Below are 19,246 nucleotides of genomic sequence, written 5' to 3'. Positions count from 1 at the left end.
TGAGATCAAATTGTATGGTCTCAGAGATCACTCCTTGATTCTAAGCAGCCAGGCAAACAGCTGATGGCTGTTTTCTCCTAGACTGTGAAAACAGACACCTAGCAGCCAATCAATCAACAAATGCTTCACAACTTAAGGCGATCTGACACTGAGTATCCGGGGTGTTGTCCTGTGTTTAGCAGTCTACAGTGTAGCTAGTTGGAACATTCTCGTGGGGTGACCAACTGTCCAGGTTTGTCTGGGAGAGTCCCAGTTTTAGCACAGGAAGTTCCGCATCTTCCAGTTCGTCAGCCCCTCTGGCAAACTGGAAGGGTTGGCCATCCTATGTTAAATAACATTTAGAGCTGATTTTACCGCCCCCCCCCCCAACACACACACCATCAAAGGTAAGGTCTTCTGCTTCTTCCACACTCAACACCACCAATAAACACATATTGCTGGGAGCTACAGTGTTTTCGTGAATATAGGTAGTGCTTACAAATGTTGGTTCATTCATTCGACAAAAATCCATTGAGTGACATGAGTGTGTTGGCCTCTGTGCAAGGTGCTGGGAACCGACAGCACCAAAGTAACATGATCCCTGCCTTCTCAGGGATTATGGTCCGGAGGGGAACACAGGAGTGATTACAATGCAGCGGGGTGAGTGCCGTGATTACTGGGGTGAGTGTAGGGCTCACAGAAACCTACAGGAGCAGTGCCCAGCCCATACATGGGGGCCAGGGACTTCTGGAGGATGAAAGAAGTTAATCGGGTGAGACACAAAGAGTATATGTATGGGGTCAGAGAGCTTCCCAAGCATTGGAAGTGGGGGTCCAGGTGCCTCTGAACCTGAAAGAAGGTCTACATCTCTAGGGAAGACACGTTGGAAGGAAGGAAGTGAGGGTAGGTAATCCAGTCGAGTCTGGAGAGGTACAGAGGCTGGCCCACGAATGACCTTCTAAAACACGTCAAGGAGCTGGGCATGGTTCTAAAAGAATTGAATCCACAGAAGAATTTAAAACAATTTTAAGAACCCAATTTGGGTGAAGAGTCACTCTACAATTCTGCAGAGAACAGAATGGAAAAGGTAAGAGTCGAAGCAGGGAGTCAGAACATAAATCTAATAATCCAGGGGCGAAATGAGGGGAGCTGGGACTGAAATGGTGGCAATTTAGATCCAGAGAAATGGCTGGATTGGGGAGATGTTTAGGAAGTAAAAGCAATGGAAGAATATGCTGATTAAAAAATGCCCACGATAGAGAAAGCATGAAGGGAAAGAAAGGAATTGAGGATTATGTCCAGGTTTCTTCTTTTTAACTTTTTATTTTCAACTTCTTCTAGACTTACAGAAAAGTTGCAAAAATAGTCATATTCCTCACTGGGTCTCTCCCAATGTTAACATCATACATATTCACCATGTAACTATCAGAACCTGGAAACTATGGTACAATACCATTACGAAACGAAAGACCCCATTCGAACTTCTCCAGTTTTCCCACTAACGTCCTTTTGGTGTTGTTCCTGGACCCCACATTGCATTTAGTTTTTATTTATCCCCAGTCTCCTGCAGTCTGCAACAGTCCTTCAGTCTTTCCTGTATTTCAGGGTCTTGACACTTCCAACGACTATTGATCAATTGTTTGCTGAACATCCCGCAATTCTGGCCTGCCTGGTGTCTTCGGGTTTCTGCCTCTGACATCGAGAAGGTAAGCTCCTTCAGGGCAGGGATGCTCACTGACGATTCCCCGTGCCAGGACCAGTAACGGACTCGCTGTAGGTGCTCCACGTGTTGAAGGGATGACTGGAAGGGCGGCGATGTGCCAGTCACTGAGATGGTGAAAGATGTAAGTTTGATAGATCTTCCCTCCCCACTGTGTTAGTCCCCTGGGCTGCCATGGCAAAATGCCACGGACTTGGTGGCTTAAACAACAGAAATTCGTTTCTCACAGTTCTGGAAGCCAGAAGTCCAAGATCAGAGGCCAGCATGGTTGAATTCCGGTGAGAGCCCTCTCTTCCTGGCTTGCAGGTGGCCCTCACGTGGCAGAGAGGGCCAGGAACCTCTCTGGTGTCTCTAATCCCATCATGAAGAGGCCAGCATGGTTGAATTCCGGTGAGAGCCCTCCTCCTGGCTCGCAGGTGGCCCTCACGTGGCAGAGAGGGCCAGGAAGCTCTCTGGTGTCTCTAATCCCATCATGGGGGCCCCACCCTCATGAACTCATCTGAACCTAATTAGCTCCCCAAAACCCCATCTCCAAATACTGTCATGTTGAGGGGTAAGGCTTCGACACATGAACATTAGGAAAAAACAATTCAGTTCATAGCAGCCACCTTAACCGAAAGGGGAAAATGTCAATTAGCGGGGAAGAAATGCTTTTCTTGAGTGGATCCATGAAGATATTCAAATACAAACAGATTTAGATTTCATTGATTACATTCCCTTTGTGATTCCCTACAACTTCCAGGCACGGTGGCTAATACAAAGGTGACCTGGACACATGGAACGTGCTCCCTTGAGCTCATCACCTTCTGGAGAGAAGGAAATGGAGGCAAATGGCGAGAGCAGGGTAGGCACACTGTGGCGAGTAAGTGTTACGGAATCCCAACCAGGATGAGGTGCAGTGAGGGAGGGAAGAGGTGACTTGTGGGTAGGGCTTGGAGGAGATTAGGGTTTGGGCTGGTTAAGGAAGCGGGGAAGGATGACCCAGATAGAAGAAAGTCTTTGAATGGAAATCGAAATGCAGAGAGCCATGGGGTGTATTAGGGGAAGGGCGGGCAGTGGGAATTGGCTGGAGAATCTGATGGGAAGTAGGAGAGGTGAGGCTGGAGGTTAGACGGAGAGGCGAAGTCCAAATCCCGGCAGTCCTTGATTGTCACCACACCATACCGAGACCAATTCACTTTCTTCCATGACAATAAGAAGCAGGAGAGGGAAATGCTCACAATTCATGTGGAGTCAGGGGCTGGCCTCTTTACTGAAAGGGGTAGTTGTAGGGGGCGAAAACAAACTAGACAGGCTCCAGGGCCTCTGGTTCTTGCCCTCCTGTCTCCTGACACTCCCTGTGTGTACTCTTTTCACATGTTGCACTGCCACGATATGCCACATCTTTACAAATGCCAGGGTTCCCCTTTCCCCACAAGCCTCCGGTGAGCTCTTGTCCATTCTCTTAGCTGCAGATGGACCTCAGCATACTCAGAGTTCTCGGGCCTCTGAACTCTCCCTTTCCAACCTGTTGTATCCTCCAGCTGCCTGGAATAGTTGTTACCATGGCGATCGTCCACAATGACGGGACCCCTGTGTCCCCTCTGCTCTAGTACCTAAATAAGGCAGCTTCTGGTAGAAGCCAGGCTGGGCTAGGTGGGGGGCAGCAGAAATGTAGACGGAGGTTGAGTGAGACCCATAGGTGGTGCAGCTGATGCCCTGGGGAGGTAGATACAACTCCACTAACCAAATACACGGAGAAAGGAGGATGAGCGAATGCTTGGCAATTAAAGCAAACTGGGCTTTTCCATTTCTCCTGGGGATGACACTCTTTTTCTTCCTCCATGCTTTTGGAAAAAGCTCCTCCTTCTGCCTGAAATGCCCTTCCACTCCCTTATCTTGGCCAGCTTCAGGTTCACCATAGAAGTTCCTTCTTGTGAGAAGCTCCTTCTTGTGAGAAGCCCTCCCTGATCCTCAAGCCTGAACTCCACTGCGCTTTGCACAACTCTTAGTCCTTTCTGTCCTGTATTGTTATCGCTCCGCCTGCAGTTACAAGACTGCAGACTTCGAGAGGACAGGAGCGGTGTTCACGTTCACTAATATATCACTAATATACAGAATCCTCAGCACAGTTCTGGCACAAAGCAGCTGCTCAATAAATATTTGCCGAATGAATGAATGAAATAGAAATTCTACTCCACTGTTGTAGGAAGCAAGTTGATATCGCAGTTTGAATAAAATCCACCTACAACTTCTACAAGATCTTTTGTGGTCCGTGAACTACAAATTCATTTCCTTTTGCCTTTTATAACCACAGACCCTCATTTTAAACAACAGTCTTTCAGCATAAAAGAAATTGGAGATAATGTCCAAATGCACTGCAAAGTGGACTTATATGTTATAAAAATTTTTAACAATAAAGTTGAAAGATAAATTATAAGATTATCCTCCAATTCACTAGAAAGTTAAATTAACTATAAGCTTACACCATTCCTGCCCCATTCTCCCTCCCTAATCTCTTCCATTCTCCAAACATTTTGGTAAATTGACTCTATACTACAATATATGAATGTGTTAGGAAGTGAATGAATGAATATTTCAGGGGCTGGAAAAGGAGCGGAGGAAGGACAGATGTCTTCCTCCTGTAAGGTATTCAGTGGTATTTCCCAGTCTGGGAACAGGAGACTCCAGCTTAGCAATTTGCCTCCCATTCTGAGCATATCACCTCACTTCTCCGGATCCTGGTTTTTCACTTCTAAAAATTATAGGACAATAATGTCTATTCTTCCTTCCCTGTTAGAGGAACATGAACTAGTGCCCCTGCATGTGTTGAAGGATAAGGAAGCTCCTAGACCCACAAGGGTCTTTCCAGACCTTCCTGAAGCTTCCAGATTAAAAAAAAAAAAAATCAGTTCAATCAGCTGAGGGTTTTGGGGAAGTTTCTGTTCCAAGGCCCCCATGCACAGCCAGGCCATGAGGTTCCTATTACAGAAAGGCCATCAAGACCAAGCCCAGAGAGGTTGGCGTTGAGAGGGGAAATTGCTAGAGAGGAGTAAATGCCACCCTCCCCTCTCTGCACCTGCCCACACTTTAATCCACTCAGCTCTCTGAAGAAAGCTATACTGGGTCTTAGAACATAGCAGTGCAATTTGAAAAAGCCATGAGAGGGAGAGAGGATTAGAAAGGAATATGTTTCTGATGATGAGAGTGAGGGTAGATCTCGTGTTACAGTATTTGGCACACATTCCACCTGGAGAATTTCTCCTACTTGGCCACTCAAAGATTAGCTTCTCTCGGGGATCCTTCTCCAGCTTCCCCAGACATTATCATGTGGTCCTTTAGTACAATGGCCCAGCAACGCTGGTCCAAGGAACTCAGTGTTGTCTTGTGGTTGCTTCTTAACACGCCTCTCTCTTGCACTAGACTCTGAACTCCCCATCTTATCTCCGCATTCCCAGGGCCTGGCACCCAGTTGTGTTCACTCAGTGTCTGCTGAGTGAATGGTCACAATGGTCCTTTTGCCGCCACCAGGCCAGGTAGACCAGAAAATAAATGGACAAGACATTTTTATCTTTAAATCATGACCTTTGGAGATGGAATACCCCTTAAGAGGTCACCACATTTAGTTTACTCATTGAGCAAGACTAATGAAGTGCCTAGTGGGATGCACTCAGGTCCTATGTGTCTCTGACGTGGCATCATTGTGCCCAAAGCTATCTCATCCACCCTTGTAAAATCTGTTTAATAACTGTATTTTTATAACATTTTTATTAACCAAACAATATGCCATACCTTTTTGATATGGAAAACTTCAAACACATATAAAAGTAGAGAAAATAATAGAATAAACTATGTATCCATCAGATAATTTCAGCATTTTTAAACATGTGATCTATATCATCTATTGTAATTGGATTATTTGGAAGAAAATTCTAGCTATCGTGTCAAATAAACAAACACTTTTTTACTTGAATTGCATTCATAGGAAGGATGAAAATTCATTTAAATCATGAAGAACCTCTATGTGTTTATACGGGAGGAGGGGAAGAACCTTTGAAATCATGTCATATACGCCTCCAGAGCCCAAACTACTTTTGTTTGGTTGTTTAGTTTTTGGTCTTGAGTTTTTGTTTGTTTGGTTGGTTGGGATTTTTTTGTTTGTTTTTTGTTTTTGTTTTTGTTTTTTGTTTTTGCTGACAAACACTTAGTGGATGTCAGAAGCAAGAAACAGAAGCAGCAAATATTACAAAAATGTCAGCACGGACTTTGCAAAGATTACGCCCTCCGGGCGCTCTCTGGAACAAATATGCACAAAAGGCAGGAACAACCCCCTAGCGCCCTTTTCTTCTGTATTAAATAGTTGTATTCTGTGCAGACACATGCCCACTCCCTTCCCCCCGCAGGCTTCCTGCTCACTCCCACCCACAAACACACAGACAGCAGGAGTAGACAGCCCTGCTCTCCCAGGCACACCTGCTTTCATTCACCTGCAGCTGCCTCACTGGGGAAGCTGTTTTCTAAACTCTGAGAACTCAGGGCCCCAGCAGCACTAGAAGGCTTTTCTTTCTAAAGTAGCGCAGTGCTCCCCAGAGGCTTAAATCTGTGGGTACTGGAGGGATTGCCACAGGATGAATCAAAATATACAACCCACACTCACTCAGTGTGCCAAAGTGCTGCTTTTGAAGTGTGAGGTTAAAAAGTGTTAAAGAACACTGCATAATGGCAACGCTGTTTATGCTGCTGCTGATTAACTCTGTTTATGTGTTTAAGATCCCATGTTGGGGAAACTTTCCTGCCCACGCGACACTTTTCATGCTCAGGTGTCATTCTAAAGCACTTAGCACATAGTACTTAGACCTGGGGAAATGGGAGAGGCATCTTACCATCCTTGGAGAGAGGCGGAAGGAGACCAGAAAGAGAGCTGATGTGTATTGGGAGTCCCCTTCATGCTCTATAGTAGGTGCTGTTTACTTAAATTCTCACAACAATTCTATAAGTGTTTCTTTATTTAATCCATGGCACAGAGAATTTAAGTTCAGAGGTTTTAACTGATTTGCCCAAAACCACACAGCTAAAAAGTGCTAGCACCTGGATTCTAACCCAAGTTTTCTAACCACCAAACATATACTCTTTTTCCTGTACTAATAATTCCCCAATCTTCCAACTATGAGAACACCCCTCCCATTTAAATATTTTTTTTATTTTCTAACTTCTCATTTTGCAACAATTTCAGATTCATTTAAAAAAAAAAAACTTGTAAAAATAGCAAAGAGTTCCCATAAACCCTTGACTTAACTTCTCCAAAGGTCAACATCTTACAGAACTATAGTACGATGACCAACGCCAGGAACTTAGCATTGATATGATGCTATTAACTAACTTACACACCTTATCCAAATGTCACCAACTGTCCCACTGATGGTCTTTATCTGGTCTGGAATCCAATCCAGATCACACAGTGCCTTTAGTTGTCATATCACTTTAGACTCTTTTGATCTAAGACATTTCTGCCATTGTTCTTCATCTTTTAGGACCTTGACGCTTCGGAAAAGTACCGGCTTTTTTTTTTTTTTTTTTGTAGAATGTCCCTCAATGGATCCCTTTTAAGGTTTAAAGTTTCAAAAACCCTCATGTACTTTAAGTATCTGTTGATTGAGAATGCCATACTTACTGACAAGACGCTACGCTAGAATGAAGGATGCTCTCGATTTCATTCATCACGATGGCTTCCATATGCATTTGAAAAATAGTAGGTAGATCTGTGAGATAATTTTTATTTAGTCTACTAGCAATGCTTGTGTATATTTAGTTTCATCTACACCTGTGATATCTTGGCAACTCCTCCTGAGGTCAGCAGCCCATGGTCATACACACATCAAGGCAGAAGTTCTCAAAGAAAGTTTGAAGATAACAGAGACCTGGTGAGGTCAGATAACAACGTCAAGTGCTAATGTTCATTGCATGCTTGAGAATTTATTGTATGTTTGCATTTCATACTATGCCAAGAGTTTCACATGCATTATATCATTTGGTCCTCACAACAACGTCTAAGACAGATATTATTACTATCATTTCCATTCCTCAGTGGAAGAAATGAAGATACTGAGTCTGTAAGTGACTTTCCCAATGTCAAATACCTATTGCACAGCAACATTGGTATTTGAAAGCAGTTCTGCTTTCAAATATGGGGCTACGAAAGCCCCATATTCTTATCTACTTTGCTAAGTTTCTCCAAAAGCATCTCTGATTGTTCCTATGCCTGAAACAGTCTTCATTTCCTATTTTCCAAATTCCTTCTCTGATTCCATCTTTAAGGCCCAGTTTAAGTCCATTCTTCTAGGGAGACAGAGGAGTGGGAGCAGTCTCAGGTACTGCTCCTCTACCTGAGAGAGCATAAAAGAGGACAACAGAACAAGAAGGGACTAGAATATTCCTCCTTCTTTTGCAAATAAGGAAATAGTAACAAAACTACTGTTTATTAACTGCTTCCTGTAGGTCAGGCAGTGTTCTAAATGCTTGACATGTGTTATCTCACTTAACCCTCATAACAAGCCTAAGAGGGAGGTGCTAATACTGTCAAGGAAAATTCTTGTAGAGCTTGCCCATACCTGGATTTCCTCTCTTTCCAGGCACCCAGGAGGATGGCTCTCTCCACCCCTACTGCTATCTGGCAGAGCCATTTTTCTAGATTCAGCCAATGTGTTATAGGCAAAAGCGATGTCACTCCTGAGCTGAAGCACTTCATTGTGTGTCTTCAGTGAGCTATGAGGGAGCGAGCTGTGTCCTGCTCTACTGTCCTGCTCTGGGACTCTGGGGCTTCCCCAGGGGGGACCCTGATTTGACTTCACTCAAGAGTACCCTCTGAACATAATTTGGGGAGTGGGAATTGATAGTTGTATTAGCCAGAGAAATTAACATCAGCAGGGCAACAGACAAAACCCCAAATCACAGTCTCCTAACACAAGTAAAGCTTGCATCTATCTCGCTCATGTTACAGTCTCGTGTGGGTTAGACATTTCCATCTTGCAGCTATCCCATCTGAGACTTAGAGCTCTCGGATCACTGAGGCAGGGACAGAGAGATGAAAGAGGCATTCCTTCCTGCCTCTGTCCTGCAGACATGTGTCACTTCCTTCCCAATCACATGGTCCTGTGCCTTCCCAACTAAATCCTCCCTCCTCCCCCAGTGCCCACACCCCTATTACTTGTACATCTGGGAACCTCAGGATGGGTGCAGTCATTTCTTCTCCCCGTTTAGCTGCCTCCTCAAACTGCTGGCTACATCTACATCAGAACTGTCAGATTGAATTGCAGATACAGATTCCTGGGCACCACCCTGGGACCATGGCCTGCAACTCTGCATTTTTCCTCTTCCTGTGGCGCTTCTTGCCCACAGATGTTTCGGAACTGTTGTAGTGCGCAGCCCAATTGGGTGTTACCCAAACTTCAGTCACTTACACTTTTCACCGTATTCATGTACCATCTATACTATTATTTTCTTTATACTTAACATTTTTCTCTAAATGTCTCATATTTTTACTTCAATAAATTTATTTATAAAAGCGACTTTTTGTCACTATCACAAATAAAAAACCGGTATCATTCGCCAAAAAAAGAACAAGGAAACTGTGGTACATCTATTCTATGGAATATAATTCAGCACTAAAAAGTAATGAGCTGTCGAGCCATGAAAAGACATGGAGGAACTGTAAATGCATATTACTAAGTGAAAGAAGGCAATCTGAAAGACTATGTACTGTATGATTCCAACTATTGACAGTCTGGAAAAGGCCATATTGCCAGGAGTTCCAGGCGGGAGCAGAAGGATGAATGGGTGGATTTTTAAGGCGGTGAAACTACTCTGTATGATACCATAATAGTAGATCCACACCATTACGCATTTGTCAAAATCCTTAGAATATACATCAAAAGTGAACCTCAATGTAAACTATGGACTTTGATCGACAATATGTCAACGGTGGTTCAACCATTATAACAAATGCGCCACTCTGGTGCAGGATGTTGATGGTTGGGGAGGGGATGAGAGGGGGTGGAGGGAGCAGGTGAGTGTATGGGTACTTTCAGCTCAGTTTTGCTTCAAACTCAAAACTGCTTCAAAAATAAAGTCTATTAATAACAAAAAGAATAGATACGCACAGACAAACAAAACAAGATAGATTCTAGTTCGATATTACTGAGCCTGATGCCTTCTCTCTTTGTTTACAAAGGAGACTGACAAGCGTTAGAAAGGTGTTAAAGATATGTTATTACACCAATGAATTTTTTTTTTTAATCTTGGACATAATCATAAAGGATGACAGCGAACTGAAAAGAGAACAATGTTCTTAACTTACAGATCAACTTTACTTAACATCGCGTCTGTCTGGGGTATCCATCCCTCCGAGGCTTCCAGAAACACTAGTCTAGGAAGGGCCCTGAATGCGAACACTTTGCTGTCACGTGTTGAGCAAGCGTTTTTTTCCTGCCGCTTCCTCTACATGACCCTCTGGGTGCATAGTCTACTCCTACCCTCTGGGGACTCAGAGCCCAGGAAAGTGTCTTTCTGCACAGTTTCTGCCAAGAAGAGAGTGCTGCTTATTAAAGATATGTCAAGAACCCAGTGGTGATGGAGATGAATAGAGACAACTATGTTGGGAATGAGGGACCCAGGCAGGAGGGGACAGAGGTTCAGCTGAGTCAGGCAGTACAGGGGCAAAATCTGCTGAACAGACACTAGGTCTAACCGTGCATCCCTGACGTCAGGCGCAAAGGCAGCTGGGGGCTTACTGTGGTCAAAGCACAGCCCTGGTTAGAGTGTCCGATTTTTTAAGGCTCTTGTAAGAGAGGATGCTAGAAAAACGCAGAAGTGTCATCTGTGGATGCCACTCCAGGTCTCTGAGCCACACTGACAGAAAGGGGGTAAATATCGCTCCCATATGCCGTGTGCCTAGAACTTTAATAAAGCATGTCCACACCCTACAGTAAATGCTTGATATTTTATTCCTCTTGTATAAACAATAAAATATAGGTCCAGGGAGATTAAATAAGTTGCCCAAGATCACACAGCTGGGAATTAAATCTATCTTTCTGACTTCAAAGCCACCATTCTTCCCATTACTCTGCAATAGAATGAGAAAAATTCTGGTCCTGGCCAAGTGGTCTCCAGCCAGAATAATGATCACTGTGATTACTAAGACAAGAATCATCATTATTTGGCATTATAGAATCAGAAAACAAGGCTGGACAGGGTGGAATGTGTCTCAAGGGATCATCTATATCCCCTTTGCTTGGCATTTTCGTTTATACACACGCATACGCATGCGCGCACATGTACACACACAAATATACTGTGGTAGCAGAGGCCGAACTAACCGTTTCCTATAACCGTTGAAGGTTGTTCACGTCCCTTCCCATAATAGGTAAGGGACTTTTCAGTGTCACAGCTGACGTGGCACAGATCACAGGCCCTGGTCAGTCACGCCCCTTATGGCCCGCCAACCAATCAAAATACACTTTACTATGAGGAAGTATAAGATGTGTATAAAAGGGAAATCTCCACTGCAATGATCGGGGCTAAGCCTTTAGACGTGAATCCGCTGAGCGGGTGCCAGCACCATTAACGCTACTTTCTGCTTGTTGCCTCGGTGTCCTGTCTCTCTGTCCGAGTATTGTGCAACAATACTTTCCACTATATGTACGCTGGGGACCAAATACAGCATCAAATGTTAGTCTGGAATGAACATGTGCCAGGAGGAAGGGCAAAGGATCCGCAAATACTGAGCCCTATGCCACATACGAGGGTGGCTTTGAGAGGCTTCTTTGGAGAAACTGATGTCGATTCACTTCAATCACCTCCAAAGCAACCTTTCCATGAAGACGGAAGTTAATCTGATCTGTCCTCCTCAACATCTCTGAGCATGGGCCCTGGAGAAGTCCTCCTGAGGACGATGAGCTGGGTTCAAGACCGGGGCCCGTGTGTCCCCCTTGTGGGCTTGGATCACGGAGTTGGACAGAGCCCATACTTGCAGATCCCTTTTTCGCCCCTGACAGTTTTCATCTACCTGGAACTCAAATTGTAACTTCTTTAATTTTGCCTATTTTGTTATGAGGCAGTCAGTCCATGTGCACCCCATTTTTACTTTTAACATATGCAGAAGGAGGTATCACATGTGTGCTAAACGTAATGTTCACATGTAGACGCTATTTAAAGTTTGATACATCTCAGAGGGGGATGGTGAGCAGCTCAGGCCACACAGTATTCACTTGCCAGCTCCTTTACGTCCGGGCTGACTTCCAACTTGGCTTCCTTCCCAGCAAACAAGAAGCAACTTGCTCATGCCCATACTCCTTCGAGTATCCCTTCCCCCTCAAACCTACTCTCCCTCCCCCAACTCACAGGCCACAGCTGGGCTTCTCCAAGATACCAGCTGGAAAAAGAGAAAGAGGGGGAGGGGGAGGGAGAGAGAGAGATTGATTATGGCTGAGAGATTTCTAATACATCTTTTTTCTTCTCCCAGGCTCTTTTGAAATGCATATTTCACTCCTGTGCTATCAGCTTCATTAAGTAACTCTCTGTACGGGGGACTCAGCTAGAAGCCACACCCAATAAATTAGCCAACCCACCACAAGCAGATGCAGTCTGGCAAGTGAAGGATTACTCCAAAGCACACACTGTGTAGAGGATCTAGACAACTGAGGTGAGAATCACTCCACAACTATCCAGAGACCAGCTGTCTGCCCTCCTCCAATCCTTAGTTCTGTCTGTGGAAGTGAGACCGATGCACTCAGTGTTTTATTTGTGTGTTTGCATGTGTGTGTGTGCATGTAAACAATACATAGCTAAATCTGGGGAATAGCCAGGGACCCAACGGTGGCATTTGAACAGCCTTCCATTACCTCCTGATACAAAATTAGAGAACTGGTGAGAACCCTGAGTAAGGAAAGGGTCCTAGGAGTTTCCAGGTTAAATAAGATCAGGACTGGCTGAAGTAGGAACTGAAAAACTGCAGTGGAAAAACCCAGATGGGAAAATGAAAATAGCCCACTCATGACTCTGGGTGTGAGGTAACCAGGCTTCCCTTTTTCTGAGATAGTTCTGGATCCAAAGATCCATGATGGTGTCTGTTGCCTATTGTTAATAAAATGCTTGCTCTCCCACTGTGGCATGTGCACAGTGTAAACCTATGACTGCAGCAATCACATGATTGCCAACAACTTAAGGGTGCTTATGAACACAGGATGGAGACTATTCTTTGTGCTCTTTGCTGAAGATGCTCTTGCATGTGCCACGTGCTGTACACATTGGGACTAGAACCCAGATGCAATGACCCTTCGAACTGGAAAGAGGTGCAGGCTTATTTCTTTCTGCTCAGATTAAAAACCTCTCTGGAGCACCAAGCAATCTCATTGTAATGAACCCCAGCTCTCAGACTCAGAAGGGATCTTGAGGGTCACTAGTCCCAGTCACCCATTTGAGCCCCCTTCTAATGCAGCCTATATTGTCTTGGGACAGCTATTCAGAACCAAACTGGCTTCTCTGGAGATTCCACCACTGGCCAAGGCACTGCCCTCTGTGATCCCACAGAGCAGATTGGCCCTTCTGCCACATAGCATACTTTCAGCATTTGATACCAGCAAGTATTTTTCTCTCTTGTTGATTCTTCTCCCCAGTGCCCTACCTGTGGAACTGCCCACTGGTTGAGCTCTAGAGGCTCATTTATTCAACGAATACTTACAGAGTCTGAAGCAGATGCCAGGCCCTGGATTGGGAGCTGATGACCCAGTGATAAGCAAATACACAAGTTGCTGCTTCCAGGGATCTTATAGTCTCTTTGTGGTGCCTCTGATAGACCCAGGAAAGAGGGTCCCTTGCTGTAGAGGCTTCCCCTACTCTGGCCCTTCTTCAGTTGCACCCTTCCCATAGGCAGAGGAGTCTGCAGAGTCAAGGAGCCACACCTCCTTTTAGAACATGCTCTGATTATCTAGGACTCCAGAATTCCTGCCAATCCAGCCACGCCCCTGCTGCCAGAATCAGGCTTCTTTTCTTCAAGTTCAAAGGGAGAGTGGCATGGGGCAGCTGTTTGGAGACAGTACGAACAGAGCTTGGGCAAGCCAGCTAGAGTGTCTACATGCATGTGTCCAAGGCTCATTATGGTGCAGGATGGAGCCAGCAGTGGAAAGAGAATCAGAGTGGCCTATATACCAAGGGCCAGATGTCCCCATTAGGCTGGCACGAAACAGTTTAAATTCAAACTTGTCTTCCAAGATGTTTTGAAGGTATATTTGTCACGATAGCAAGGTATATTTGTCATGATAAAAATGCTTCTTGTTTAATAGTTTGTTAGCTGGGTTTATTACTTTTAAATATCTTGGCCTATGGTATGTGAGCCTCCATCTGTTCTCTTGCCCTAGGGTCTATGAATGTTAGCGATGGGTCTATTCTTTGTGAAGACAGATATTAATTGAATAATCACACAAAGAAATGTAAAACTGAACCATAGTGCTAAGAAAATAATACGCCATTTGGGTCTCTTCTAAAATGCTCTACTTCATCTTCATTCCCAGGGTTCTCATTGCATATTGGGGTCTCCAGTTTCGCTCAAGGTCTGCAAAGCCCACCTGTTACTCTTCGATAACCCAAAACACTGACTGAAATATTCCACACCACTCTTGTCCCTTCTGAACATGGAGCTCAAGGGAAATGAACCCAAGGAAGAATGGGAGAGGTAGACCACGGCTGTTAATTTCTTCCAGACTCACTTCCTGCTTTCCATTAGGACCAAAACAGGTGCCCCAGCAACACCACTGTCACGGCAGATTTCATCTTTCTATCCACCTCCAGGTGCTCCACAGCTGACCCAGACTAGGAGGCGGTTTCACTTCTTTGTCAAGGTATCCTTGCATCTCACATCTCTTCTGCTTCCAGCTGTCTAAACTCAGCCTCAGTATATTTCACCTCACTTGGTCTTCAGCAGCAACAGAGAAGCCTTCTTTGACTAATTGGAGGAGAGGTAGCAAATTCTCCCATTGCCTCTCTCAATAGGCACCCCACACACTAGCCGCTTTTAAACATGCATCCCTTTCTTGTACCCGATATTACTGTAATTCGCCAGTGACTCACTGTCTGTGTGTCCTTGATCTCTATCAGCCCGTGTGATGTCTGGGTTAGACTGCGAAACTCCCAGGAGGCAGGGCCACATCGGCCATGTGTCTCCAGACCCTGCTCAGCAGAGCAGCAGGCACAGGTAGGCACAAAATAAAGACTTTTGATGATGGAAACAGAGGAGCAGCACCCTGTGCCCAGAGCATTGTTGAGTGCACAAGAAACAATCCACTACCACAGCCAGACCACAATCATAGCAGTCCTCCTGCCAGCCTGGGAACCAGGGCACATTTTTCCTTTTAAACAAGGCAGGAAACATTCTCTTGCTTCTGAGACAGCAATAGTAACTACTACTAGTATTACTGTTACTACTACTACACCACACTGTGACAGTGCTGCTTTAACCATATTGACTGCTCGGATGCTCAGAATGACCATATGGACCGTGGACTGTCATTATGATCTCAGTTTTACACATTTGGAACCTGAGTCACAGCGAGGCTGTGCAACTTATTTAGGCCTCAAACTGGGACCATTTGGCTTTGGAGACCTCAGCTTACCCACCACGGGACACGGTCGCTCAGAGTGAACTAATGCAGCTAGAAATGGAGAGTGAAGGGTTGCCAGCTGGGCTCTCGCCCCACTCTCGTGGATCCTTGACACCCGTTCAACCTGAATGGATGGCTGAGAAGACAGTATGTAATCAGTCAGCTTTCCAGCATGAAGTCAGGTTGGCTCTCAAAGTATTTGTTCACACCCCATCCCTCTCCCTCCTTCTGTCCTTTCTTCTGTTTCTCAAATTTGCTAAGTTTGTTCACACTTAGGCCTTTGAAGCTGCTGTTCCCTCCACCCGGAATGCTCTCCCCTAAGACCCATCACTGGGTCCTTCTCATCAACTAGGTGTCGGCTCAGATAGCACATGCTTAGGAAGCCTCTCCCTGATCACCGTAGCTAGTGTAGCTGCCTCTTTCCCAAGCCCCACTTCCAGTCTTCTCTACCTCATTTTCCTGTTTTACTTTTATCGTGGCACTCAACACCAACGGAAATCACTTTATTTATCTACTAGTTTATCTGTCTATTTCTGCATCTCCACTAGACTGTCAGATTCAGGAGAGCAGAGATCTCATCTGTTTTGTTCGCTCCTGGATACCTAGTGCCTGGAACACTGAGTGGAACATACCGTAGATGCCCAAAGCATATTCGCTAAATGCACATGTGAATGAATGGATGCCAAGTATTTTATAGATGTGCAGAACTAGCTGGGTGCTTCAGTGGCCTTCCACCATATCCATTATAAGTCCTTGGCAGGAAGAGACCACGTCTTCATTGTGGACAGTGTTTTAGCCTCTGGAGCAGTGGCAAACGACTGGGGAGCTATTCAGTTCCTTTGTTTGCACAGGGAAAAGACCAAGACATTCAGCCCCTAAGATCGGACTGTCTGCACTCCTTTCGGGCCACGTGTGGACCATGACTGGACAGCTCTCTCCCTGAACAGAGACTAAGACACTAAAAACTCAGCTTCTCTGCCCCCTCCCCCAACCCTCTCTCCCTCTCTCCCTTCTCTAGAAAGTTTTTCCCCATTACTTCCCTTTTGTCTCCCTTCCTCATTGAAATGCTATGGAGAAAAATGAGCAAAAGTGAGAAAACGTGTTCCTCACATCTAACCCACGTTACTCTAATTACTTCTATAGCACGGCCTCATTATAATCTCCTGGCTCCTGCACAGATAAAGCAGCACCCCTCCCCCAAATATAATAATCAAATGCAGGAAGTGCTTGATTTGATTTGATCCAATCTTAATGCCGATATGATATCCTATTTCTCCCACATAATAATAGAGCCTATTTCTTTATTGGTGTTAGCTTTTTTATTCAATGCTTTATTTATGACACATCATAAAAATAATGAACAAGAAAAAAAGCTCCTAGCCTCTGACTAAACCCTACATCACGTGAGGGTGTTTCACAATATTCCTAATGATTTAATATTTTTTCTTTTCTCAACAAAATACTGCTTTTCCATGATCAAAATACATGGTGTTATAATTTAATCCCTTTCAAGATATCTTCATATCTCCTGGATCCTCCCAATACATATAAAGAAAGGAAGAGGAACAGAAAAGGTGACTCAAAATCACGGAAGTTGGAAAAGGGCCTATAAGCATAAAACGATTTCGAGTTTACACAGCAAGTAAAATACCATCCAGAACAGGCTCCACATCTTGCTGTCCCTATGAACAAGGGTGTCCTTGCCAGAAGCCATACTCCCAACTTTCCCTGTGACATGTAGACTTGAGTCAGCCTACACGGGAAAAGAAAGAAATAGCTAAAGAAGTTAAGAAGCTAAATAATTCCTACTTTTGAAACAGGTGAGCCTCCTGACTGGAGCAAGATGCTGACCAGGCACACCCCAAAGTGAGGCATCACTCTTGCTCTCAGCCAGGCCACTTTGTGCCTCTGCTGCAGGCCCCACGCTGGAAGGGAAGAGAACGGCTGGAAAAGGGCTCTGAGCAGGGACCCTGGACCTTCTCTCCTAGAGTGGAAGACTCTAGGCAGTATTTCTTTTGGGACTTCAGGCAATCCTTGTCACAAGAAGGAGGAATCCAGTCCCTAGCCTCTCAGAGACATGCATTCACTCTGAGCTCTACATCACCTCCCTCTCATATGGCCCAGGCTGTGGCCCCAGTCATCATTTGTCCCTGAAGAACTTTTCTTATTCAGAACAGAAATAAAATGAATGAAAATGTCAGCTAAGCCTGCCTCTCACAGAACAATTCCTCAACAAGAACCAGGGTCACCCAGGAGCACCAGCATGGCACCCTGCCACACTGCCACTTGTTAAAGGACCACCCAGAAGTCTTCCCTTCACTTCTGGAAAACCAGTGAAGAAGTGACTCATGTGACCACACAACCCTGCCCAGAGTACAATTGAAGGTTCTTTCTCCAGCATTGCTAACTAGTTCAGGTTTTCAGGTGAACCTTTCCTATCTGGGATTCTGTGGGAAGTGATGCCACAATTCATGACTCTAGAAGAATGTGCACCTGCTATCCAGCCCTGCAGACACTAGATTGGAAGTGGAGCTAGAAGGGGTGGGGTGAGTATGTCTGTGAAAGTCTGAATGAACGAGGCAAGGAGAACACTCAGACTTGTCTATGAGGTACTTGCCATCCCCTATCCCGGATGGGGAGAGTTGAAAGGACATTCTAAGTTGATGTGCTTCAGGCCTGACAAGGGGAATAGATATGACAAGATTCCTACTAGCTTCTCTATCTCCCTTTCATCCCACTTACCAACCTGCTTTCAACCTAGGAAAACTTGAGTCTGCCAAGAAGTGTCTTAGCAAACTGCATAGTCTTCTTGGACCTAGAATCTCTTTTCATTTCCTCTGCAGTGACTAAAACACACTGTGAGGGTGCCATATACTATGAGAGAGTAGTCTCAAAGTGAAAGAACAGGCACAGGCTTGTTCGGTTTCATTCTATAAGAATATGGAAAGAAGACACACAATCCACACACTTTCAGAGAAGGAGGGAGTTTGAATTTGGGACTCATGATGGGGTAGGGGAAATGTCACTAACAGCAAATTAGATAAAAGGATATCTTGGCAACAAGCATGAATATACCACCAAGTTCCTTCATTTCATCGCTTCTGTCTCCTGGATCTTCTATTTTGAGGACGCTTATGGGATTTTTGCATGGAATTGAAGATACTAGCATTGGAAGGGAAATGAAAAAACTGAGATACGACTGAGCCACCAAACAGGCTCCACCAGGAATCGGACACCGCTTGGGCAAACTTAAACGCAAGAAATATCACTGAAGAGCCCTTAAAACTTGTAGTCCTCACATTAGAGACAACATAATGGTTCCCCAGGGCAAGTAGGTGAATAACAATCTACAAGTTCTGGAGATACAACAAGGAAGCAGGAAAAGAGAAAATGGTCTCACCTGTTCTGGTCCCTGGAAGCAGATACGGCAGAGCGGTGTCCTCATGCCACTGTCCAGGCTGCTGCCCAGTGAGTAGCGATCCTCAGCCTTCCCCTTACAGAAGTCATCTGAGGAGGCACTGCTGAGCAGCAAGGCAGGTGGCTCTGTGGCTGGGCCACCCCAGTCATCTTCCACAGAAGGTGGAAAAGGTGGTGGGGGTGGCAGAGGAGGGGTCTCCCTGCCAACTCCTTCTCGAGGGCCCCTCCAGCCTGCCCACCCCCCGGCACCTAGAGCCGGAAGGGTATTGTTGTTGGCCGTCAAACCAGGGGGCTGTGGGTCTCCGTGCATGGGCAGGGGCGCTGGAGGTGGGCGCCGCAGTAGGAAAACTTTCAGGTCATTGAAGAGCATGCGGCAGCGGCACTTGAGGAGACCCTGGTGGCGCAACATCTGGGGATCCGGGGTGCACAGTCCACAGCGGTACCAGGCACAGCAGTAGCAGCAGCACCACCACCAGAGCAGCCCGCTCAGGGGCATTAGCAT

General features: G+C 45.4%; 1 protein-coding gene across 1 annotated transcript in view; it reads right to left on the bottom strand.

Moving 5' to 3' along the window:
• Positions 1–19,246, bottom strand: part of MARCH4 (membrane associated ring-CH-type finger 4) — a 90,623-nt gene extending 71,377 nt beyond the window's left edge. Inside the window, exon 1 of the mRNA XM_006906740.2 lies at positions 18,728–19,246. Within this exon, the coding sequence (XP_006906802.1) occupies positions 18,728–19,246 (519 nt within the window). The remainder of the gene's footprint in view (positions 1–18,727) is intronic.

This window comes from Pteropus alecto, unplaced genomic scaffold, assembly GCF_000325575.1.
Source record: "Pteropus alecto unplaced genomic scaffold, ASM32557v1 scaffold110, whole genome shotgun sequence".
NCBI classification, from domain to species: domain Eukaryota; kingdom Metazoa; phylum Chordata; class Mammalia; order Chiroptera; family Pteropodidae; genus Pteropus; species Pteropus alecto.
This window is presented reverse-complemented; position numbering and strand designations above follow the sequence as displayed.